Source organism: Enhydra lutris, unplaced genomic scaffold (assembly GCF_002288905.1).
Source record: "Enhydra lutris kenyoni isolate GAN:26980312 unplaced genomic scaffold, ASM228890v2 scaffoldscaffold50, whole genome shotgun sequence".
Lineage (NCBI taxonomy): Eukaryota > Metazoa > Chordata > Mammalia > Carnivora > Mustelidae > Enhydra > Enhydra lutris.
The window spans coordinates 10,082,123-10,107,383 of record NW_019154134.1 but is presented as its reverse complement, the minus strand read 5'-3'; the positions used below and the strand labels follow the sequence as shown (position 1 = coordinate 10,107,383).

Sequence of the window (25,261 nt, the reverse complement as noted above, 5' to 3'; positions counted from 1 at the left end):
TCTATATCAAATAAATAAATAAAATCTTTATAAATAAATAAATAAAAGTTGTCCTTGCTATAAAGTTCAGTTTATTTATTCTGATTTATGGTGCTTCATGTTCTCTGAGTTCTAAAAGGCATACAGTTGAGTCTCATTGGTTTTCTCAATCTGAGGAACTGAGTCATGCTAATAAAATTTCTAAGAGAATAGTAATTTATACATCATAATGTTAGCACTGTCCTTTATAACTGAAAATACAACTGGTTTAAGAAAAACACCATTTCCATGTGACACCCATTTTCATGGTAACTCTACTTAAGAAGGCAAATTGTAGATCAGGAAGTTGCTTCCGAATTTCAGTCAGATCAGGGGGAGTTGTATCTTCTTAAGGAGGTATTAAGCTTTTTTTCACTTTTCATTATATTTCACTTTATAATTATTCTTTAAGAATTTTTCCATGGTGTGTCTGGGTGACTCAGACTGTTGAACTTCTTACTCTTGATTTTGGCTTAGGTCATGATCTCAAGGTCGTGGGATCGAGCTCTGTATCAGGCTCCATGCTCAAAAGGGAGTCTGCTTGGGATTCTCTCCCTCTCCCTTTGTCCCTTGCTCTACTCACAGGCTCTAAATAAATGAATAAATAAATAAAATCTTTTAAAAATTCCATATAAATAACTAAATTAAGTTAGTTTTTAGAATACTCAATACTGTTGTTACTATAAATGAATTTTTCCTAATGTCAGCAAGACGACTACCCCTTCTATTTATATTTACAGTTATCCTATTGTCCTCCATTATTTTAGTACATTTTCAAAATATTCTCATTGTCAAGGTTTGCAGATTTATTTTCAGTGAAATATGTTTCCTAATAATAAATAAAGGAATACCTTAATAAACCTTAATGGTACAGGTTTTTTAAAACAGTTCTTGGTCTGTGAATCTCATCTGTACTGTGATTTCTTATTAGCTTTAGCCCCCAAAGATACCCAAATTTTAGGGCCTCCCTTATTTGTAAGAATTATATTCTCTTTTAGTTCACTAATCAAATTAGAGTAATTCTTTGCTACTTCTACAGCTGTAGAAGTATGAAGTATGAGGACACACAAAAATGCCACAGACATCTCTGGTGTGTAATTTGCTAATTGATCACAATTAATAATTTTTTTAAAAGATTTTATTTATTTATTTGACAGAGATCACAAGTAGGCAGAGAGGCAGACAGAGAGAGGGGTGGGGGAAGCAGGCTCCTCGTCGAGCAGAGACCTGGTGTGGGGCTCGATCCCAGAACCCTGGGATCATGACCCGAGCTGAAGGCAGAGGCTTTAACCCACTGAGCCACCCAGGTGCCCCACAATCAATAATTTTTATTTTTAGTTGATAGAATCCAAATTTTGAAATTTTAATAACAACCCCATTTTTGTTATTAAAATAGTTAACACAAGAGTGATCTAGCATATTTAAATAACAAAATGGGTAAAAGAAGAAAATTAAAATCATACATTTTTTTCCTATCTAGGTATTTTTTTTTTCAATGTGTACTTTAATATTTTCTTATTTTTCAATTTATGAATATATTTTTCCTTGGTTAAAAATGATCTCATTCTGTTTTACTGTCTTATAACTTAATTTTTTCCTAGGTTGATGTTTATGAATATTTCTCTGTGTCCTTAAGTATTATTTTAAAAAAATAATTCCTAGAGTGTCACGTGAGATGTTTTGTCTTCATAAGTTGCCATGGAGAATGCCATATACTCTATCCATACTTTATTGACAATTCAGAGCAGATGTTAGCTTAACAAAAACTCTGAGAACTACCGCTTCCTTATAAAATCTGTCTATCTTTGTTTAACCTAGAATTTCCCCAGTGTATGTGGCTTTGGAATTCATGTGTATATTTCTCCGTGCTTATGTGTTTAAGTTACTTGTTAGCATATCTTAGTATAGACTTAAAGAAGTATTTCAACACAGTCCCTTTAAGGGGTTTATGATATTCACATTAAGTGGATACTCCACATTTTAATTAGGCATTTGGGCATTAAGGATATTTCACTATTTTGGAAAACACTGTGGGCTTCTGAAATTCCCTTCTGATTGCAGCCATTTTGTACAAGCTGTGTGAAATGTTACATGTTCAGTATTTAAGAAATGGGTCATCAGACGGGGCACCTGGGTGGCTCAGTCAGTTAAGTGACTGCCTTCAACTCAAGTCATGATCCCAGGATCCTGGAATCGAGCCCCACATCTGAAGGAGCTTCTCTCCCTCCCCCACTCTCTCTCTCTCTCTCTCTCTCTCTCTCTCAAATAAATAAATAAAATATAAAAAAAAAAGAAATGGGTTATCAGAAAAGTTCAATGTATTGAAACAAGTAGCTAACCCTTAATAGGGCAAAATGGATTAATTAATTAATTTTGAATTTGTCTGTTCTCAAAGCATAGAACATGATTAAATGAAGCCATAATTGCAAGCTTATTCAAGTGCTAGAATAACTACTTTTGATCATTTTTATTTGTTGAACTAAAATTGTCAGCCCAAACAGACACAGCTCCATCACCTCCAACTAAAATCCATGTGTCCCTCACACTCTGAGAAGAGGCGTTGTTCTTATATTACAGTGGGTGCTGTTTGTGAAATATTTCTGTCTGCTAACATATAATGAATAGTGCCTCTGCTTCCAGTGTGTGGAAGATTGGGAAAATGGCAGATACTTTTATTATTTTTCTGGAGGAGTAGCTAAAATGAGAGAATTAAGGAGAGAGTTAAGCAGGTCTTTGGAACATCCAGCATCTTGTAATTTCAGCTGCTTTATTTAACAAACAAGTGTTGTTCTGGGCACTGGTATTGCAAGGTACAAATAAAGCAGAATATCTGCCTTCCAGAAACAGTGAGGAGTTATGAATGTATCAACAGCCATGAAACAATATGCTCTAATCATATGTAGATGGGGAAAAGAGGTAAGAGGCACCTAAAAAAACTGAGGAATGGAGAATAAGTTTCGGGGAAGAGACGACATGTAGAAACAGCCACTCATAGAAGGAGGCAGAAATGTTCTGGTCGAGGGATCTTATCGTCTTTGAGGGGCCAGTGGTGTGAATGAGCAGGCCGTGTGCAGGACATTACCAGGGTTACTTGTGACGGACACAAGAGAGGAAGTCAGAGCATTGACCATAGGGAATCCCTGTACTAAACTCTGGAATTTAAATTTTGAACTTCATTGCTAAAGAAATGAGGAGCCATTGAATGATTCCAAGCAAAGACAATCACATATTCAGATTTCCATTTTATAATGATCTACATGGCATTCAAGTGAAGGATAGAATTAAGGAGGAGAAGGCTGAGAGTATTAACTCAAGGCAAATTATGAGATAAATAAGAGATAAATAAGTGAGATAATAAGGAAATCATAATCTGTAGAGAGGGATAATTTGGTCTGGTCTTTGGAGCCGGATTAACTGGTTCCTAAATCTGACTCCGTCACTTAACATGCTGTGTGACCTGGGGCACGTGTCTCATTTTTCCTTTGCCTTGTTTTGCTCATCTATAAAATGAGCATAACAACAGTGTCAAAGTCATACAATTTTATGAAGATTAAAGGAACAAATTACTATCATTAACAATATCCAGCACCATAAAAATGATCTTATCAATATTAGCTATTATTTATTGTTACCATTAATACTATTGCTAATACAATGTTGTAATAATATAACATTATTATAGTTTTATAATAATGCAATATATTATTTTTAATATAATATTTTTTTAACATTCATGTCTCTAGGATTTGTGGCCTGATTAGAAGTGATTGCCTTATGGTTGGCTGAATGGGATAGTGTCAGAGAATATAGAAAGAAAAGCATTTTGACATAGAGAAAGAGAATGGTTGTGAATTACATTCTAAATGCTAGAAGGAGGTACCTGTGGGACTTCCAAATGGAATTTTCTCATGAGCAAATGATTATAACAGCAGAAAGGTATGGAATATGGAAAAAAATATGCAAGGTTCTGACCCCAGGGTTATTGCTGTCTGATGTGGGTGTGACAGAGAGGACGAAGTGTGGGGAGGAGAGGACTCTTTCCCGGCCATAGGCAAAGGGAAGTGATTCAGTCTGTTCTTATTCAATGACATGGTCATGAACAGATGACATCCGCATGTCCTGAAAGAACTCCTCCAGCTTTTAAAATTGCCAGAGTCAGCCCAGGTTAGAGCTAACAGCTGAAAGAATCATCTTTAATAAATATTAGAATTATTAGAAAAGTCCTGTGGCCTCAAAATGTTGCTTCCTAGCAATTGCTTTTAATTGCTGTTAAGGATATTACTAACATTGCAACCTCTAGTGCACTGAAAAATATTGATGTTCTAGATAGTCTAGTGTGATACCTGCCGTTGTTTGTGTGTTCTCAAGAGCTTCGAATCATGAGAGTGATGAGTGAGTTTGGATGCTATGCCCCATCCCACCACTGAAATCCTAGTATGTAAAAGCAAACAAAATGTCAGTGGGTAGGCCTCGTGATTCTTTGGTGTGATTGGAGTCTTATTTTGCTGTAAACTTGTTACAGACTGTGCTTCTAATCTGTACACGAATTTAGGTTCCCCAGTCTGTTTTTATTTTCTGAAAGGAAAAGTCTCCAACTGCCTCCACCCAGCCTCAGTGAAAGGGAATTGTGGAAGGCAGGATGATCTGAGTTTCCCTCAGAGGTTGCTCCCTGCTAATTGGCCAGTATTCTCACAAATTCTAGATTCTTGGCCGGGTGGATTTTAGCAGTAGTCTCTTCTCATCCCAATTTAAGTACAAGTAATCCCCATGAGATCCTGTCAGGCTCACAGCAAATCATTGACCAGGTACAAGCAAAAATGTCCCTGCTAAGAAAACCAAGGAATTTTACCCATCCCAGGGCACATATTTCCCTCCCATTGAAGTTTATGTCTCCAATTTTTTATTTTTCTCCTTTTTAGGAAATTCTTCTGTGAAGCAGGTCTTATTCTCTAATACTGGGCAAAGACCCCTACATTAATTTACAGATAAAAATACTGCACATTTGTTCTTAGGACTTGAAGATGAAGCCGTAGGCCCAAAGGGCCTCGTAAATTCAAAAATTATAAATTAGACGCAGTTGTGCATCACAATTAAGTGGTAGTGATTAAACACTGCCTCCACATTGTAAAATTATGTGACTTGCCCCAAATTATAATCTATAATCCTCATTAAGAAAGAATAGAACACATAGCAGGGATTCCCTCCCTATTTTATCTTCTTTAATTATGCAAATTAAGCAGCAAATTCTCTGTTTTGCTTAAACTTTTTTCTCATTTTGAGGTAGAGTCTGGACTTTTGGCTGGTAGATTTTAGTTTAGATAGTCTGCTCTTACTTTTGTAGTCATCTTTATCACCGTTTCCTATTAACCAGGAACTGTGTGCAATCTCTGAGCATTTTGGAGAGCTGGCTTTGAACATCCATAGATAGTGTTGTCAAGAGTGTGTGGGGAAATGGACATCTTTCTACATGAATCGTAAGAGGCTGAACTGCTGGAGCCCATTAAAGGGAAAAGTGTATACAGTTTGTGATCTTGCAACCTAGTTACTGAAATAAAAGCACCCAACCAGTGAGAAAATATATTAACAAATGTGTTAATTGTTTATAGAAGTTCAGAATTATATGTCTTCCAGTAAAGGATTGGCTGCATAAATAACTCACCTATTCTGTGGACTCTTACATAGCTATTAAAAAGAACACACTGTATCTCTGTGCATTTACAGAAAAATCATCTATGATTTTTTTTTAAGTACAAAAATACTTAGGATTCTGTATGCTATAAGCCTAGTTTGCACAAAAAGAAAGGAGATAGGTGTCGGTATGTGTGTGTCTGTGTATATATTATGTATCTACATATACATTGATATGATTAGCATAAAGAAAAGTTAGGATTAATAGGAAGGAAGAGATAAGCGTTACTTATTTGTATACCTCGGTGTCATTTGAAATGTTAAAATAAGCATGCATCATTTCATAATAAAAATAATATAAAAATAGAATCATTGGACAGAAATGCTTATTATGAACTGGAAAGCCATCTTCCCTTTTGAACTTAAAAAAAATTCTGAATTTAAATGATGTCTGTTATTTAACAGTGTTCAACAGTGTCTGAACTTGGCCGCTACACAATAGAATATGGCTTTCTCTCAACAACTTTGTGTTTGCTCAGGTTCCGGACTTTTGAATAAACAGGTTGTGTTTATTCAAATCCTAGATAAGAAATCATTTTCAAATATCAAAATTACCATCCACAGTACTCTGAACTCCTCCTATCTGCAGGCTCCATACAAGGGCCTCAGTGGTTTTGTTGCTGGAACCTTAGGAAATGGGGAAAGGGCTAGTGAGAACTGTGGGCGGATTAAAGCTAGAACTTGGCTCTGACTCTGCTGCCTTGTGTGGACTTACTTGGTGTCATTTGCAGTTTCTGCAGTTTGTCTTTCGTTGTTATGAAAAACTAATTTACAAACAATTGTTAAAGAATATCCTATCAATTTTTCAGTAGATCTTAATCCAGGGAGCAGACAGAGGTTGCATTTCTTAGAGAATGTTTCTAATAAAAAAAAATCAGTTTCAGAGTCAAAATGTTAGTGTATAAAGGCTATAGTTTTCAATTTTTATGTCCCTGAGAGGCTGAGTTTAGTTCTATTGTGAACAGTAATTTATGAATAAGAGCCTACAATTTTTTGACCGGAAAATTGGAAAAGCACCCATAATCATTTCCATCTCATTTTCTACGTATCTTTCATCAATTTTGCAAACAATTTTCCCCTTTTGAAAATACACCAAATAGTTGATTATTTCCTCCCTGTCAGATGCATGCATGGTGTATAGGTAAATTAATGATTTCCCAACCACTATTACATTAGGTTGATGTTCTCTTAGACATTAGACACGAATGGATTAAACCACGCTGCCTCCTCCAAGATTTGGGTGGAGTGGAAATAGGGTTTTGTGGAGCTACAGAATTTCTCCTTCATCTGCTCAGCCAATAATTGGTCAGAGCACGACTCTGATTAGAAATAAGCAACAAGCTTCCTGTGTCCATGAACAGAAAACAAGGTAGCGCGTGTAACCTGGGAGAAACACGCGTTTACTTTTGAAGAAAAGCAGAACCCAGCGACCAGTGAGCAGCATATGCCTGAAATCCATTATCTGACATGTTCGTTCCAGCGTCCCCAGGAATGCTGGTCTGACTGCTAAGATTTGTTTTTACTTCCTGTCTCTCGGATAAGATGAGTTTGCCAACAGGCTGTGAGTACCTACCGCTGGGGAAGGTAGCTAGATTCCGAAGCCCTTATGTTCATGGATCGCCTTATGCAATCAACAAGCCAATTGATATTAAGCCACAGAGGAGACGGTAACTGCTTTCCTTTCTTCTAGCTGTTTGTCAGTGAAATTGTGTTTTGTTACCCTTTAGTAGCTAGCTGCTTTGTAGGTCTGCTGAGGTGGGAGGGTTATGGTGAGAGATTACTTTGAAAATTCAGCCTACTGAACAGTTAGGAAAAAAATTAACCAAAGAGAGAAAGCTGGAAAATATTCTTAGCTGTTCAGCATAAGCTGATCTGGTTTCAGGGTTTGTAGATTTTAAAATTTTGAAACATGGTTAGTGTTTGTACTGACATCAGAATCATCCATAATGAATATTTGAAGGAGGACATAGCCGGATAATGGGTATATTAATGGCTCTTATTACCCAGTGCCCATTATCTCATGATCTGCCCATAACATTCCTCAAGGCCAATGTGCAATAAATATGCTAAAATTCTACTAAAAAGCATTAATTTTCATGTGGTCACTAGGGAGGCAAGAATAGGGATAGATATTTTTCCTCTAAAGAAAATGTCATTTGTACATCAATGTTCCAGGATTCTGCTAACTCCACCCACCCCCACACCACACACGTGTGTACACACACACACACACACACACACACTCTACACAGGCAAACTCAGGCTGTATAATTAGGAATCTCAGAGTCAAGCTCAGTGTTTTCATTAGAAGGGAAGAGGGTGTGCAATAACTAAACCTGTTCTGTCTTCCAGCATTTTTATGCAGTGTCAGAACAGGGATGAGATGTTTGACTCATGGGTCCAAAAATCATTCCTCAGTTTTGATTTTAAACAAAGTCATTTTATTCAGCATTTCACAGTGAACGTCAGAAGTGTTTTATAGGGATGTTCCATTCTATCTGTGAAAATGCCAGTTCTCCCTAAGTTGATGAAGTCTTGGAAGAAAAATATAAAATTCTAAAAGTAACATATTTTATTTGAAGATTATCATTATCCTCTTACTCTTCTATTTTTCTTTTTCTAATAACGCACACACACAGAATCACGGAGAGCATACATTTTTGCCAGGTTTGACCTGGTTATAAACATGAAGTAACATTCAGATATTTGATTGATTTAAAAAAAAATTTCCAAACCTTCAGAAATGCCATGGGATTAGTTTTTCAATGGAATGGGAAAAAAAGAAAGGCAAGGGTGCGGCAGGGTAGTTATGATTTGATGGGACTGAACTTTTAAATGTTTTTGAGGGGAAATACTTTATTCTTTTCCCCAGGGTGTCAAGGTTTTTCTGTCCAGTTCTACACCATCTGAATTTATAACAGGCTAACAGTAACTAACAATGATTTTAAGATACTTCCTGAGACACATGACCTGTCTCTGTTGCTGCCTCCTCACTTCCTTCTGTAATTAGTGGTGTGATATAACAAAGCCTATTAAGTTGCCAAGTCCACATGCAGATATCCTATCCCTATTCATGCTACCTTATTTCTTTCTGCTTAAAAGTAATCAGCTTTCTATGTAAGTCAGGGGAATCGTATGTTGATGTAAATTGATGTATATGTACATAGAAGGTGGACTCTTAGCATAATGTATTATAACCAGGCAATTTCAGACTCACCCCCAATCAGTTTTGATATTGAGCATCACACTGTATTTTGTAAGCAAATATTCTTGCAAAGCATTTGGCAATAACCAGCCTTTTATAACATAGACCTTGAATTGTAAAAATTCAGGTCCGACTTTTAGCATAATACATTGCTTATATAGAGAGAGTAATCAAATAGATGGCTTTCTATGAAAAGATACATAATAGATACAATAATCTTTCATAATAATAATAATCTTACATAAAAGATACAATAATCTTTCTATGAAAAGATACATAATTATTAAATCATTATATCTAGGGCTTTTAGCCCATGGAGGTGTGACAACAAACATGTATGGAAACAATAGTTGGAGGAGGTGGATGAATGAATGAGGTTCTGAATCATAGAGAATGCCTTTTTATTGTATAACTCATTTGTTTAAAGTTGTACGTTTTAAAGCCTTTATTTGAACTTCCTTCTAGTCTGCTAAGAAAGTTGTACACCTGGAATGGTGATAGATTATCATCCTAGATCCACTAAAATCTACCCCAAATTAAACAGTTAAGTTTTCAGGAATGCTTGCTAGGACTCATCCAAGATTTTTCTAAAACAACATAGTTAAGTTTATTGTCATGTAGTCACAGTTGTGCTATTTGGCTGAAAAGGACATTGCTTTCTTAATTACTAAAAGGAAAGAAGGACAAGAGGAAAGAGAGAGAATAGGAAAGAAATCTAAAGAAGAGGGACCATATGTTGAGGTTGTAACTTATTCACTGAAGCATAAAATTGAGGTCATAAAAAGAAATTTAACTTTTTACTAAATTGGGAGAAGAAGGAAATCTAATCATAAATGCGAAATATAGCTTAATGTATTTTTTTTAGGATTTTATTTATTTATTTGAGAGAGAGAGAGAGAAAGAGAGCAAGCAGTGGGAGCGGCAGAGGGAAAGGGAGAAGCAGGTTCCCCACAGAGCTGGGAGCCTGATAAGGGGTTCAACCCCAGGACCTGGGGATCATGACCTGAAATTAAGGCAGATAGCTAACCAACTGAGCCACCCAGACACCCCAAAATATAGCTTGATTTAAATACAAATATGTCCTTCTTTATACTGCCTTTTTGAAAGAACCGCATGTTTTCTTGGAACACAGGGAAATAATTTCCAAGATAAAAATTAGCTATATTAGAAGTGTGACCATGTGGTCGTTTAATAGTTATTAATTTTTATTTCAAGCATCAATGAAGACATTAACAAAGCAATTAACATTCTTAAATCTTAGTTAAGCTCAATGTTGAAGAGAATGGCCATCCTACCATCTGTAATCCTAGTGATTTTCCATATTCTTGAGTTTAATTTTTTCCTTTTAACTATTTGTAGATTCCACAAACTCTAAAGCTCTATTTTTACTCCTGAAAGAAACATAATTTCCTTTTAATTTTATAAAACTTTGATGTCTTAATTTAATACACAGAAATTTAGTAATCAGATTTAATCTAGTTTTTCCACTCTCTTCTCTCCCAGTTAGGCTGTAGGGTTTTTGATCGTGTAGATCATGTCTCGTTTGTTGTTATATTTTTAGTGCCCAGCAAAGAGCCCAGCACTCATGAGAGGATAAATGCTTGTTTAATAAATAAATGATGAGAAAATGCATGTTATCCATCTTGGCACAGGCATATATATCACTCCCCTGGGTGCTACCATATTGAGTCTTTGGCAAGATTTTGCTTCTGCTCTTCTTCCCGATCAGTTGTGTTCTCCTTCCTTATTTACCTATAGAAGCTACAAGCTGCAGTGACTATAGACTAGGAATTCAAGTGGATGGGGATCACAGCTTCTGTTATTACCAGTTTGGCAAAGCAGAACCTGGAAGTTATTTCTGTATTCATAAGTATATATATAAAGCTCCATGTGGTAGAAAGGAGGAGGAAAAGTCAATGTGGGAGGAGGCAGAGGGGAGCTCAGGAGGGGGGAAAAACCTTGCAACTATAAGAAGTAAGATATAAACACATAAATTCATAAAATAAGTTACCAGAATTATGAAATGTAAGCCCTGGTTCTCTGTTTGTCCTGCTGTAATGTAAAACTCACAGAAATATTTATCAAAATAGAAAACAAAACAAGGGAGACTGAAGGGAGGAGACAGAGCCCACTAGCACCCCAATATTATGGAAAGCATCTGTGCTCTAGCGCACCTCCTTTCACAGCCAAGTGCATCGCTGGGTCTCTGCCAGCCCTCTGCCCAGACGTTCAGTGCCTCTACCCTGTGTCCCTGGCTCCTTTTTTGTTCCCATCTGCTTCTCTCATATATGCTCAGGCCTCTCTTTCTCTAAATCCTGGAGGTGGGTTTATGCTATCTATTCTCTCTGGGATTAGGAAAAAGCAGGATACAAAAAAAAAAAAAAAAAGACAGGAATAAAAATAACAAGTTTGAGGGTATGTTAATCAGCCCATTTCTCTTCAGAGAAGAATTACAAAGTTGCAAACTCAGATGTCTGACCAATCGGCAAGCTATTCATTGACTCAAATGGTGTATTATTGTACTAGGACTGCTATAACAAAATATGACAGGCAGAGTGACTTAAGCAATAGAAATTTATTTTCTCATGGCTCTGGAGGCTGGCAGTTCAAGATCAATGTGTCAACCTGGTTGGTTTTTCCCGAGGCCTCTTCTTGGCCGGCAGCTGGCCGCCTTCTCCCTTTGTCCTCATGTGGCCATTCCTGTGTGTGTACGTTCCTGGTGTCTGTGTGTGCCCAAATTTACTCTTCAGATAAGAACACCAGTCAGACTGGATTAGAGTTCACCCTGATGGCCTCATTGATTATCTCTTTAAAGACCCTGTCTCAGGGGCACCTGGGTGGCTCAGTGGGTTAAAGCCTCTGCCTTTGTCTCGGGTCATGATCCCAGGGTCCTGGGATCGACCACCATATTGGGCTCTCTGCTCAGCAGGGAGCCTGCTTCCTCCTCTCTCTCTGCCTGCTTCTCTGCCTGCTTGTGATCTATGTCTGTCAAATAAAGACCCTGTCTCAGATACAGTCCCATTCTGAGGTACTGGGGATTAGGGATGCAGCATATGAATTTTGGGGAGACCTAATTCAGCACATAGCAAATTGTATCCATAGAAATTATTTGCTAGTAATGACTATAGAAGAAGATAGGAATTGCAGTATGATTCCTGCATAATCAGTGACCTTGTATACATAAAAATAGTATTTTATCAGTGAGTCTGAACCTGCAGGAGTGAGACATTACCAAGTATAAAAAAATACTTCCTACATTTTGTACCAGAGGAAACAGTTACACATTATGAACAATCAGTCTTCATCAAATAGAACCTCTTTCATTTGGAATCTGTAATCTTTCAAACAGAGCCTAGACAGGCATTTGCTTTTCTATAGTCTTTTATTTTTTTTAAGGATTTTGTTTATTTATTTGAGAGGGAGAATGAGCAGAGGAAGAGAGAGAGAGAGAAGCGGATTTACCGATGAGCAGGAGCCTGACATGGGGCTCGATCCCAGCACCTGGAGAGATCATGACCTGAGCCAAAGACAGACACTTAACTAACTAAACCACCCAAGCATCGCTATGGTCTTTTATTTTACATGAATATTAAATTATCAGTGTAGCCAGTAGTTCTCAACTAGGGCAGTTTTACTCCTATAGGGACATTTGGCAACATGTAGGAATATTTCTGATGTTCGTATGTTGGGGAGTGGCTAATGGTATCGAGAAAAGTAGAGGACAGGGATGTAGTTAAATAGCATAGAACACATAGGACAGTCTCTACAGCAAAGTGTTATTTGACCCCCCAGATCTCATAGTCCTGAGATTGAGAAACCCTTATGTAAACAGATTGGATTAGGGAGTACTTCAAAGCTCTCCGAAAACCTTTGTTTATATCCAGACTCTTGATATTTTTTATGTATTCATAAAAACACCTTCTCTCCTCTTTCTCATAGTAACCAATAGATAATACTCTCTTAGCCTGGTTAAAAAAAGACACTCGCCACCCTGTTAAAATGGTCTAAAACATTCCGTGATTCACACTGTCCAGCCTTCTGATTTGTCTGAATTAGTGGCTTTATTGCATTGTCAGGGCCTATTATTCTTTCAGTAGAGGTGCTACTGAGATTTCATTACAGGAAGCAGAATAAATGATCTAATACATTCTTAGAGCTCCAGGCTAGGTGCTAAACATTGACCTGCTTTTCAAAGAGAAGTGAAAAATACAAGGTGAAATTACACAGAAGATAACAAATATTAAGTGATCATGCTATTGTACTGGTATAATGAAGCTCTGTGGACCCCTTGCCCCCCACCCCCACATCAACAAGCCTGGGCACATTGACTGTGGATGTGTGGGCTGCATGTACGTGTTCCTTGTAACCAGCTCATCCTGATAGCAAAGAGCACATTTTCATAAAGGGAAAACTCTGAGGGAGAGGGAGGGCTTTCTTTGATGGAAAGTCCTTCTTTCCACTAAATAAAATTTCGAATTATCCTTGGGTTACTTCTAACCCTCCCTCCTCAAATCTAGATAAAAATTGTTGGCAGTAACAGTTCAAACTAGAACTAATTTACAGCTTCCTCATTTTCTCCTCAGTTCCAAAGCAGTATGTCCAGCAGCCTATGATCCAAAGAACTCCTCCAGAGAACTTGAGCTCGGTATATTTGAAACTAAAATGACCCAAGGAGTCTCACCATCTTCCATTTCCTCAGGGATCTGTGGTGAAACCAAGAAGTCCTCCATGCTTCTTCCCTTTGGCCTAACTGCTCTACCACTAGCTGGGGGCAGGTGTATTTCTTCCCTCTTCCCTTCATTGTCAGCCCCACTATGCCCTTCTAGACAAAGTTCTAGTGCTCTTTTGCCTGAAAGACTGCTAAACCTCTAACCGGCATCTTTATTCTACTGTCATCTTTGTTCTGAATCACCATCCACAGATTAATTTTCTAAAATTTCCTCGTGATACCCCCATGCCTGTAGCAGTAGTTTGTCATTGTCTACAAAAACAGTCTAAATTTCAGTTGATGATGATCTAGTGCTTTCTGAACTCTCTCCCCTTGTAAATTTTGCTCATCACCCATTGTACTCTCCATTTTGGATATAAGAAGTTCTGATCATACCTCTGATTTTGCCTACAATTCCCCTTTCTCTGCATTTTGTTAACCCCAACTGTTCCTGAGGTCTTTTTCATTAAGCCTTTTTTTTTCTTTTCTTTTTATTTTAAGATTTTATTTATTTATTTGACAGAGTGATCACAAGTAGGCAGAGAAGCAGGCAGAGAGGGGGGGGGAAGCAGGCTCTCCACCAAGCAGAGAGCCCAATGTGGGGCTTGATCCCAGGACCCTGAGACCATGATCTGAGCCAAAGGCAGAGGCTTAACCCACTGAGCTACCCAGGTACCCCTCATTAAGCCTGTTCTAATTCCCTGTTTCCAAATGGGAGTTGCTCCTTCAACTAGCAGCTCTTCCTCTTCTAACACATCTATCACAGACTTTCTCAAATGAACCTCAATCATTTGTGTATTTTGCATCTTTCCTCCTCCTCAAGAATGGTGGGAGGGAAACAGCTGTTATAGGGAGAGTAGTTTGGGTGTGGCACGTGACATAAATTCAAATAGAAAAGACTTAAGCCCTATCCTAGCAGAAGCAAGTTGTATAAAATCTTGACACGGACAGTTTCATTACAATTACAAAATACATAAATATGTGATTACAGTTGTGAGAACTGCTCAAAAGGAGGCAAGAGCCCACTAAGAGTATATGAATAGGTACCTAATATAGTCTGCACATTTGAAAAATGTTCCCTTTGGGATGATGAGGCCTGAAGATGAGCAACACATTCTGTGGGGAATCAAGCCCTGATGTGAGCATTAAAGGAAGTAAAAAGATGAGGTGTCTAAAATGTAGTGAGGGAGGAGAGTGGCAGAAACAAACTGGGGAAGATAGGGAGGGAGATGGATCTTTTTAAAAGGTGAATCTACTAAATAATTCTTCATTTCATTTTGGAGAGAAACAATAAATAATTCTTAAAATTTATTCACTGGAAATGTGATCTAAGAATATTATGAGTGTCTTATTTATGATTTAGGATTTTAAAACATTGAAATAAGCAGTAGATAATATCTTCTAACCAAAGTTTAAAAAAATGTCAATTTTCCAATCCATTGCCAACTGCAGGGGATAAATAAAAGCAGTCATAAACATTAGCCTTTGTCCTTCTGCATTTGCCAATCACCTAACTATACCTGTGCCAAAAGGAATAGAATGGGACCATTGAGAGTACTTAGAATGTTTACTGCCAACCAAGTACAGGAGACTCTCTGTAATCACAGTGACCTTCATGTGTTAGTCATATTTCTACATCTAATTAGAGATGTTAAATTACTTAACATGTTGAACTTTTTTCATGGTGGTGGTGGTTGTTTTGTTGCTGTTATTTTCTAGTTTTCCATAGCTTAGCTCTTACACTGAACACAATTATTTACACAGGTGATCTGGTGCAGAAAAAGGAAAGCTTCTATTACCAATTTTAATTTTACTTTGGAAACTGTGATAAATGAAGTAGTGAATTCTGACAAAGCATTCCAGGTTTAGGATAGGGCCTGGTTATCAAACAGTTTATAGATGAGTAGAGAGTATCAGAAAGAAGCAAAAACAAAAAAGAGTGGTGGTCAGTCAATCTACCGAAAGCCTTTGAAACAAGAGTGATGACCTTGGACTGGATCCATGATGTTCTGCTTTCTATGGCCCTAAGAGGAAGGTTCCCCAATGAAGAAGATAGTTCTGCTAGTCATGAAAAAGAGAGGTACCTTGGAGAAAAGTTTGATGAGAAGGAAGTTGCAGGTGTCCAAGGGAAGGATAATCAGCTTTCCAAAGTGGAATGTACTCTGAATTTTAAAAGGTGGTCAGCGCTCCATTCATGTGGTTCTTGGAGGCACGCGGTGTTACTCACTCTTCAGGCCTTAACATCCCCAGGGAAATATTCCCTAAATGGCCAGACAATGTTAGGCATCTATTTATATATTTCTGTTGCACCGTTATCTTCTTTCTAGCTGTTCTCACAATTGTAATCATCTATTTATGTATTTTCTTGGCCTAACAGCCTCCTTCCACATTCAATTAGGGGACCATGGGAACAAGATCTAAGCCTGTGCTTTAAATCACAGTGTGTAAAGTGCTTTGTACAGGGCCTGACATATAATAGGCATTCAAGCAGTTTTATGAAATTCTTTTTTCCAAGTAGGAATAAGAAAGTAATCAGAGACAGTTAAATAAATGTGTAACTTTTCGGAAACATATTAAATTCATTTTGGCAACTGATAAACCTGCATTAAAGCACTGGCCACTCTTCTCATTTAAAAGTGTGTGATACCTACTGCCTGAAATCAAGGTCTTTTCATGGCCAAAACTAAACTTATTGTTTACTCTTAGAATAGATTTTAAGAGGGTGACTGGGTGACTCAGTCATTTGAGCATCTGACTCTGGGTTTCCATTCAGGTCATGATCTCAGGTTCCTGAGATCGAGCCCCTCATCTGGCCCTGTGCTCTGCGAGGAGTCTGCTCGACTCAATCAATCTCTCTCTTTTTCTCCCCCTTTGCCCCTCCTCCCACACGGTTTCTTTCTCTCTAAAATCAATCAATCAATCTATATATCTTTTTTTTTTAATCTATTTCTTTTCTTCTGTTACTTGGTTGGAAAACCTAATTGATTACTATGCACTTATCCAAACCAGAAACACAGGAATCACCTTGCTTGCCTGCCTTTATCTCAACTCCCTCCATCATCACTGAATTCCCTTTATCTGCTACTAAATCCTTCTGTCAGTCAGTTCTACTCTGCTTAACTAATACTTCTTATGAATGTGATCTACTATTAGAGCTTCTTAAGTGATCTTTATGTCACTGGTTCCATAGACTCTACCCAGAATTGCTGTGTGTGTGTGTGTGTGTGTGTGTGTTTGTTGGTTTCTTTTCTTTACTACAGTTGCATTCACTTTTCTCCAATACCAGTAAATTATAAGACCATTTGGGTAGTAGATATCCAGTTCCAAAGTTTTAGAATTGACCCCAAGTATAAAAATACAGATTCCACCTCTGTGGTGTTTCTTTCTGAACAATGACTAAGTCAGAAAACAATGAATTTGCCTAATATGCATGAGGAAAACATTTAAAATTCCCCTAAGATTTCTTGAAGTCTGAGCTTATGGTTTTATGAGAATTCACAGTAAACTCTCTCACAAACATGTAGTCTTCAGTTTATCATAATACATGAGAGATTACTGTAAGAATGTGGCATTTAGTCATTGATTTTTAATCCAGGCAAAAGTCAGAAAAAATTATATATATATATATGTGTGTGTGTGTGTATGTATATGTGTGTGTGTATATATGTATATACACACACACATATACATACATACGCACACATACACATACACACATATATACACATATACACACATACACACACATACATATATATAATTTTATATGTAATTTTTATATATAAAATTTTTATACACACACACATATACATGCATACATACAGCTACAGAATCCTTGATGTCTGTTGAACAGTCACAGATTATTCAATTTGCTCTTATGGTGGGCATACAATTTTCCTAAATTTATAATTTCCCTCTGGCCCCTGCCACTTTAATTCAAAATATGTCCTTTTGTTTGTACTGTTATTTCTTTATTTTTTAAGATTTTTAAAAATTTAGATCTTACAACCATGAGATCATGACCTGAGCTGAAACCAAGAGTCAGATGCTTAAATGACTGTGCCACCCAGGCTCCCTTGTGCTGTTATTTCTGAACAATATATACTGGTATCCGATGTAAGATAAGTTATGTGATACTGGTGTTTCCATGGTAATTCCTCTTGTATATAACAAGAAAGTCAAGAATACCAGCAGTTTTCCATTCTCTTAGAGTTCCTCTATTTGTCCTTTCCCTTCTCTTCCCTTTCCTCCCTCCCCTTTTCTCTCTTTCTTTCTTTCTCTTTCACCCCCTCCTCTCTCTCTTTTAGGAATCCAGTAGCTATGACACCAAGAATAACACAATTCTGTTTTCCCTTTCTCTTGCTTGTGGTTGGAGTCATACTCTGCTAACAAGGGAGTTCTTAGTTACTTTGACTTGCAAGAGATTTTGTTTCTCTCCGATATATATTTACATATCTCTCCTTCTCTCTCTCTCTCTCTCTCTCTCTCTCTCTCTATATATATATATATATATATATACACACACCACACACACACACACACACACACACACACACACTATTTGTTGTTGTTGTTAGTAAAGTTTTCTTCCTTCTGGGGAAAAATAATTTGAATCCTAAGGCTGAAGGAGTCAGAAATTGAGTACGATGAGTTCTGTAGAACCAGGACATTCCAGCCTGGGGTTACCTTTGTCTCTGACTCCAGGACAGCTTTAAAATCACCTAAAAACAGAGTAAGAGAATGAAAGTGAGCCTTCACATAACTGGCAGTTTTTAGCGCTAAATTACTATGTTGACTACACCCTCGCTATACTCTCCATGCCAGATCTGGATTTAAGTTAGTTCAGGGATGATTGGGGTTAAGTTACTCAAGGACTAATGAGATTTAGACAGACCCATTCATATTTCCAGGCTGTTGTGACTAAGGATATGCTATAAAAGAACAATTCAATAGAGTTACACTGTCTGAGCACTTAACAATGCAAATTCAAATATACATACTATGCAGAAGGGAAGAAACAGATGAGAGAGTAATAGCAGTGTGAATAGAGCAGTTTCACTTTCTTCATGTGCCACCACAGTGCATGGATCTATATCCACTAGTGTGGGATGGTATATGCTTTTTCCCCATCTCAGTTCCCATAGACCTGCCACAGTGTAAACAGCTTGCCTTACATTTGAGTTATTTAAGGGATTCTCTGTGGTAATATTAACTATACTAGATTTTTGCTGGTAAGGTTGGTGTTAGAACTTGAACTAAGTAAGGTATGACCCATACTGAAGTTTATATCTCTGCACCATTTAAAAAAAATTTTTTTTAAAGATTTTATTTAATTATTTGACAGACAAGAGATCACAAGTAGGCAGAGAGGCAGGCTGAGGAGGGGTGGGGGGGGGGACAGGCCCCTGCTGAGCAGAGAGCCTGATGTGGGGCTTGATCCCAGAACCCTGGGATCGAGTCCCACATCGGGCTCCTTGCTCATCAGGGAGCCTGCTTCTCCCTCTGCCTCTGCCTGCCATTCTGTCTGCCTGTGCTTGCTCTCTCTCCCTCTCTCTCTCTGACTAATAAATAAATAAAATCTTAAAAAAAAAAAGATGTATCTATGTTTATAAACATCCTTATATTCAATTTGAGAATTTAATGATGCTGATGGTAAGTATAATAGCTTCTTTTGCAAAGTTAAAATGATATTAAGATTACATGCACACCAGGAAAAAAATAAACCTGTCATATAGGGAAAGCTTTATATGCATGAGCATCCTAGTTCATCATCCAACTTAGCTACATTTTTCTGTTCCACTTTCTATAAATTTTTTTCATATCAAGTACATGGAGCTATAGAGATACAAAAATGGGTCACACAAAGAGCCTACCCTAATGGAGCTTAGAGTCTAAAGACAGATGAAAAATACTACACATAAATAAATGTTCCATAAGATTGACATGTCATCCAGTCATGTAATCAATTGCTGATGCATTCATTCATTCAACAATGAATTGCTGAACGGATCCTGAGTTCAAAGCTCTCTGCGGGATTATAAAAATGGATAAGACAAATTACCAGCCTTCAAATAGATCACAGTCTAATTGCTCAAAGCAAAACTTCAAGGAAAAATTAACTTACACCACATAAGGACCTTCATAGTACTCTGGGAACACACAGGACCAAACACCAGGAGCAACTGGGCTGTTCAGAGAAGATCTTACAAATGAGGTGCTGAAAGAGGACGAAGCATTCTCCTGAAAGGCAGTACTTGAAAGGGAATGGTCAGCAGAGAAAGAACTTCTATGACATAGCAGCACTCTGTAGTTTAGAAAGGAGTTTTTCCTATATCATTTTCTTTGAAATCCTATCAACTGAGACCCTAAGAGCTTAAGGGTTTTATTAATGGCCATAAAGTTGCTTAAATGCTAGAATCAGTACCCAAGCCCCAGTCATCTGTACTCCGGGTTCTATTAAGCACCTTAGGGAGAGTGGAAGTAAAATGCTGTGAGGGCTCTGAAGGGCGAGACTTTAATTCTAATGAGAAAGAGTGCCTTGTGCACAAATGGCATGGGTGCAACAGTTTGTCTTTCCTTATGTGGAGTTGAGAATCTGGCAAAGATATGGCTGTAGGAAAATAAGGGAACATTTCTAGGAAAAATAGACAAGTGTGGCTAAAACTTAGTATGGCTGAGAGGCAATCATGGGAAAAGAAATTGGGAGGAGACCATGAGATTGCATTTTTAGGATCATGAAAATCAAGCTAAGAAATATTTTCTAGACCAAGGTAAGCTATTGAAGATTTTTGAATAGAGGAATCCTGTCATCTTAGTTTTGCTTAAGAAAGATGAAACTGACATTAATGAAGACATAACTTGGAGCAATGGAAGACTAAAGAACTAGTAGAGGAGTTAGAAAAGGAATGTACTTCAGAGGTAAAAAGGTGCTAATTAAGACAAGATGGTGGATCATAGTATTAACTTTGTTTTTTTTTTAATATCTTCTATATTTTCTGCAGCAGTGACTATATAAAAATGTATGAGGAAAGTAATTTTTTTAAAAGAGAGCAGGTAATTAGGGCCTAAAACAGAGTGATGCATGAAGTAATAAACTTGGATAGGATGGAGACATATGGAAGAAGGATTGGCAAGACTTGAAAACGTGTGTAAGAAAGGAAAAGAGAATGTGTTTTCCATGATGATAACTGGAAACCACAGTGAGTCCTGGATTTCTAGCAGAATTGTACAATGACCAGTAATAGGACTAGGAAAAGGAGGAACAGGTTTGAGAGGAAAGATAATGATTTATTGATGGATAAACTGAACTTGAGAATTTGTCAGGTCAAATAGATGAAGATGTGCCAACAATTTTAAACCAAGAGTAAGAAGTGAGAACTGGAAATGAAAACTGAAGAGGGCCAAGGAATGATCCTTTAGGAATATCTACATTTGGGAGTTAGATTTAATTTAACAGAGCTTCCTCCCCTGTCCCCAAAGTCTCAATCAGTTTCTTTGTTTATTTGTTTGCAATTCCGAGCCTTGTAATATATCATGCAGACCTCTAAATGCAGTTTGAATAGAAGAGAAATAATTTACAGAAACATCCAAAGTAAATCAGACTTTGTTCCTAAATATTTTATTGCTGAGATCACTCAGATGCTGGCTAAATTGTAAAATATGTAAATTGCAAATGCTTTGTGAAATGGCATTCATTTTTAAACTGACCATTAGTTTCAAGTCAAATCGTCCTATTAGATCCTGAAATGTTTTGGAATCAACATATGCTTGCAAAAAGTAAATATTTATAAGACACAACTGACTCCCAACAGTATTATTACATACTCAGCAATAAATATTAAATGAGAATTTGTTTAAGTGACACAATTTCCAGGTATAAACCCAAATTGGCCTGGTAGATAGGGATTTGTTGATTATGGAGAGAATTACCTGATTTTGGGATCATAGAAGAGAACACAGAAGAGAATCATAGAAGATCAACAAAAAATAGTGTGCAATTCCTTAGTTACCAGAAAGAAGTTTGTAGTCACACAATGAGAATTAGCTATGAGGTTGTGTTCTATCATTTGTACTGTGTTTCTTGTTTTAAAAAAAAAAAAAAAGTTAAAACAGGCTTTTCTTTTTAACCAAACATTTCTTCCTGGAAATTCAATAGGCTAGATGTGGGTATTTGTGTTATTCCCGTTTAGTAGTTCTGAAAGCACTTTTATCAGCAGTTAGATACATTATTTTCCCAGAAGCTTACCTATTTTATTGAGGCCATTTCAAATGCATTTAATGTCCTCTCTAATGGATTTGTTTATCTTTTTCCTGAAGCTCCCTATTCATTTGCCCAGGCAAGTTAATGTTTCATTTGCCTTATAATGTGAGGATCTCACTGCTGTAACCCATAGATTATGACATTTTGGCATTCCATTCATACTTGTAATATGATATGTATTGTATATAACTTACAATTAAAATTTGTGAAGAGTTTATGCTTAAGATCTCTTTTGTAGAGAATTGTCACAAAGGATGCTTAGTCAATATTTTAAAATAATAACTAGACTTTAGAAAGGAGTGAAGTAGATCAGTTTATGTGTCTCACTGAGACTTAATATACAATATTTTCAAAAATTGGAAGATCTTATGGAGGATGAAATATTTCATACCTGTATGTATAAATATGAAAATACAATTTTCTGAGAGTTTCCTATAATGGTGTTTGGCTCCAGATCCACTGACCTGAATTACTCTGTGAGGTAGATGCTAAGTATGTCAAGGCAGCTGGCAAAGAGAATGCAAAAAGCACTACTCCACTTGGCTTGCCATGAGATGTGAATTTTCTACTTCTGACTTTGGTGAATCTGTGATGAATCAAATGTTTACTCTGACCAATTTAAAACATCTGGGTGATTCTAACTTTGGGGACGTATTGCTTTATATACACTGAATGCCTGAAAATTGGTAGAATTTTAGATTTCTTTTCTTGATAAATGATGCTGCCTTAATTTTTGCAATACCCAAAGATTCACAAGTGCTTAGCTATCATCCTTTTTTTTTTTTCCATTTAGTTAAAATCTTCTACCTTTTATCTATCACACATATAACTCTTAGAAGAGCAAACATCTGAATTATTATCAACAGTTCTCAAACACGCCATTTATGTGTGTACACACTATCAGGCTTAATCCCCCCTCCGAAAAAATCCAACATAGAAGACCGTATGTTGATATTGAGTAACTCGTTGTTTTTTAGTTATTATTTTCTCAGAACAGTTCCAAGAGGCTCTAGCTGGGCTCTCTTCTGGGTTCTAGATTGAGACTGATGTGAAAATTGAGCTTGTGATTGGAAGATAGAAAATTGCTGTGGGCAAAATAATTCACCTTTATGAAGTAAAGAAATATAAGATGCACACATAACAGAAGGTAGTTACAGTTGTTTTCCCTACAAACCATGGAAGGATTGATATAGACAAAAGAGTGGGGAGTGCCATCAGTTCTAGGACTCACCATTCCATTGAACTAAGACTGTTCTGTACTCTTTACAGACATCCTCAAAAAATAGGAACCCAGAACAGGAAAAGGAATAACCTGTATTCCATTAACCATGTCAGTTGTTTTGTCTTGCAGTTGACCTCATATTTATTTATTTCTCAGTATTTAGGCCTGTGCTGGCCAACAGAAATATGAGGAGAGCCACACTTGTAACTTTAAATTTTTTAGTACCATATTTAAGAAATTTTCTAAAAGACAGGACTAATTTCAACTATGAATTTTATTTGAGTCACTATACAAAAATATCATTTCAATTTGCAATCAATATATAATAAACTATCATTGAGGTAATTAAAATTCTTTCCCCATCCTAAAGTCTTAGAAATACTGGATGTGTTTTATATGCATATCAATTTGGATGCTAACTTTTCATTAATTGTACTTGATCTGTAATTAGATTTCATAAAATTTACAAGTAGATTCACTCACTCAGGTTGTTCCAAATGCACTTAAACGTTCTCTAGTGACTGAATCAATGATAGATTTTAACATTTAGGTATGAATTAGTAAAAGCTAAATAAGACTTAAAATTCAGTTCTTTAATCACCCTAGCCTCTTTTCAAGTCTTCATAGCCTTGTGTGGCTGACGGCTGCCACATTAGAAAGTCCATGTTTAGACTGTCTGGGTTTGATCTCAGATTCTGCCACTCATTGACTTCATTATCTTGCGCATGTTGGTATCTCTTTTTGTTGACTTAGTCTCCTCATCTATAAAATGGAGATAACAGTAGTACCTACATCAGAAGGTTAATATGAGGATTAAGTGAAATAATACCAATAATACAGCTAAACACTTAATGCAGTGCCTGATACACAATGAGGCCTCAACAAATATTAGCGTTATTATTATTATTGTTTGTGCTGTCATCATGTATTTGCTTTCATAATTTATAACATTATCAACTTTGAGTGTCTGCCAGAAGTCAAGTTCTCATTCCTTTGGGTTTGTGAAGCAGATAGATGCTGGACCACATGCAGGAATGTAAGCCTCTCCTCTTTCCAATCCCTGTCTCCAACTGCCTAGATATCCTGATGTCAGGCCTGGCTAAACTCAACTCCCCTTTCTGCTTACATCAGCTCTCCTGAGTGGAACTCACATATCTCTCTCTGGGACAATGTTGTTTTTCCATTTATCTAAACCCAGGACTTTAGAAGCCTCACTGAATCCTCCTCTCTCCTCACCCTTGTCAGCAATCTTCAGGTGCCCCCAGATTTTCAGCATAGAACCTCATGCTTTCCTGCCTTTTCATATCCATTGCCACTGCCCCTTCTCTTGCCTGGACCGCTGCAATGGTCCCCTAGTTACTGAGCTTCAGCTTCCAATCTCTAACCATCACGTTGTGGCTGTCATATGCTGCTATTGGATTACTTTTCTGAAAATGGTATTTTTATCATATAATTCTGCTGTTTAAATCCTTTCTTCACTGCCCATGACTTTCAGAATAAAACTATCTCCTCTGTAAAGACTTTCTGTATATAAACTGACAAATTTTTTGCCCATGATAGGGTGTCCAAGTGATAACCCTCTTGCATGTGTCATTGCAACTTCTGCTCAGACAGTCTACCAAAGCCCCAGAGCTTGATTCCAAACAGTGGGGTCACTGTGGGCCCTTAGCCTCACAAAGACAGAGGCTGTTTCATTGCTGGTTTTGCTTTATGGGTGTTTGTTTGTTTATTTCTTTTATGTCTTGATCTCTCTACAGTGCAGCACAGTATTTCTTCCCTAGATTCTCAATTTTTTGTATGAGCTAGCTAATGACACTCTTTGTCTGGCATTCAAGGCCTCCAAAATTAGCCCCAATCTACTTTCCTGGTCTTATTTCTGCTTCTCCTCCACACAGTTGATCTCTGGTCAGACTAGTCTGTAGTAGTCTTAAATATGCTTTCCATGTTTCCCGCTCCATGGCTTGGCTCCACTTTCCCCTCTCCTGAAGTATCCTCTCTTTCCTCTTGGCCTGTGCAAATTCTACCCTTTTGTAAAGGTCTAGTTCATCTTTCTGCCATGATGATATCCCCAGAGCATCATACACTGCATTGTGCTGTGGAATAAGAATAGCATAGCCTACTGGTAGGAAGCCAAACTTGGGGGCCAAGTGGATCTGTCTG

At 37.2% G+C, this 25,261-nt stretch overlaps 1 protein-coding gene across 3 annotated transcripts in view; it reads left to right on the top strand.

Annotated features, from left to right (window-relative positions):
* The window catches only part of LOC111156885 (phosphodiesterase 4D), an 887,389-nt gene that overhangs the window by 469,339 nt on the left and 392,789 nt on the right, over window positions 1-25,261 (top strand). Inside the window, exon 1 of one of the 3 annotated variants that reach the window (XM_022518026.1) lies at window positions 7,249-7,373. The exons of the other annotated variants lie outside the window; for them this stretch is intronic. Within the exon in view, the coding sequence (XP_022373734.1) occupies window positions 7,249-7,373 (125 nt within the window). Of the gene's footprint in view, window positions 1-7,248; window positions 7,374-25,261 lie in introns of those variants that run through there. 3 annotated transcript variants of the gene reach the window in all.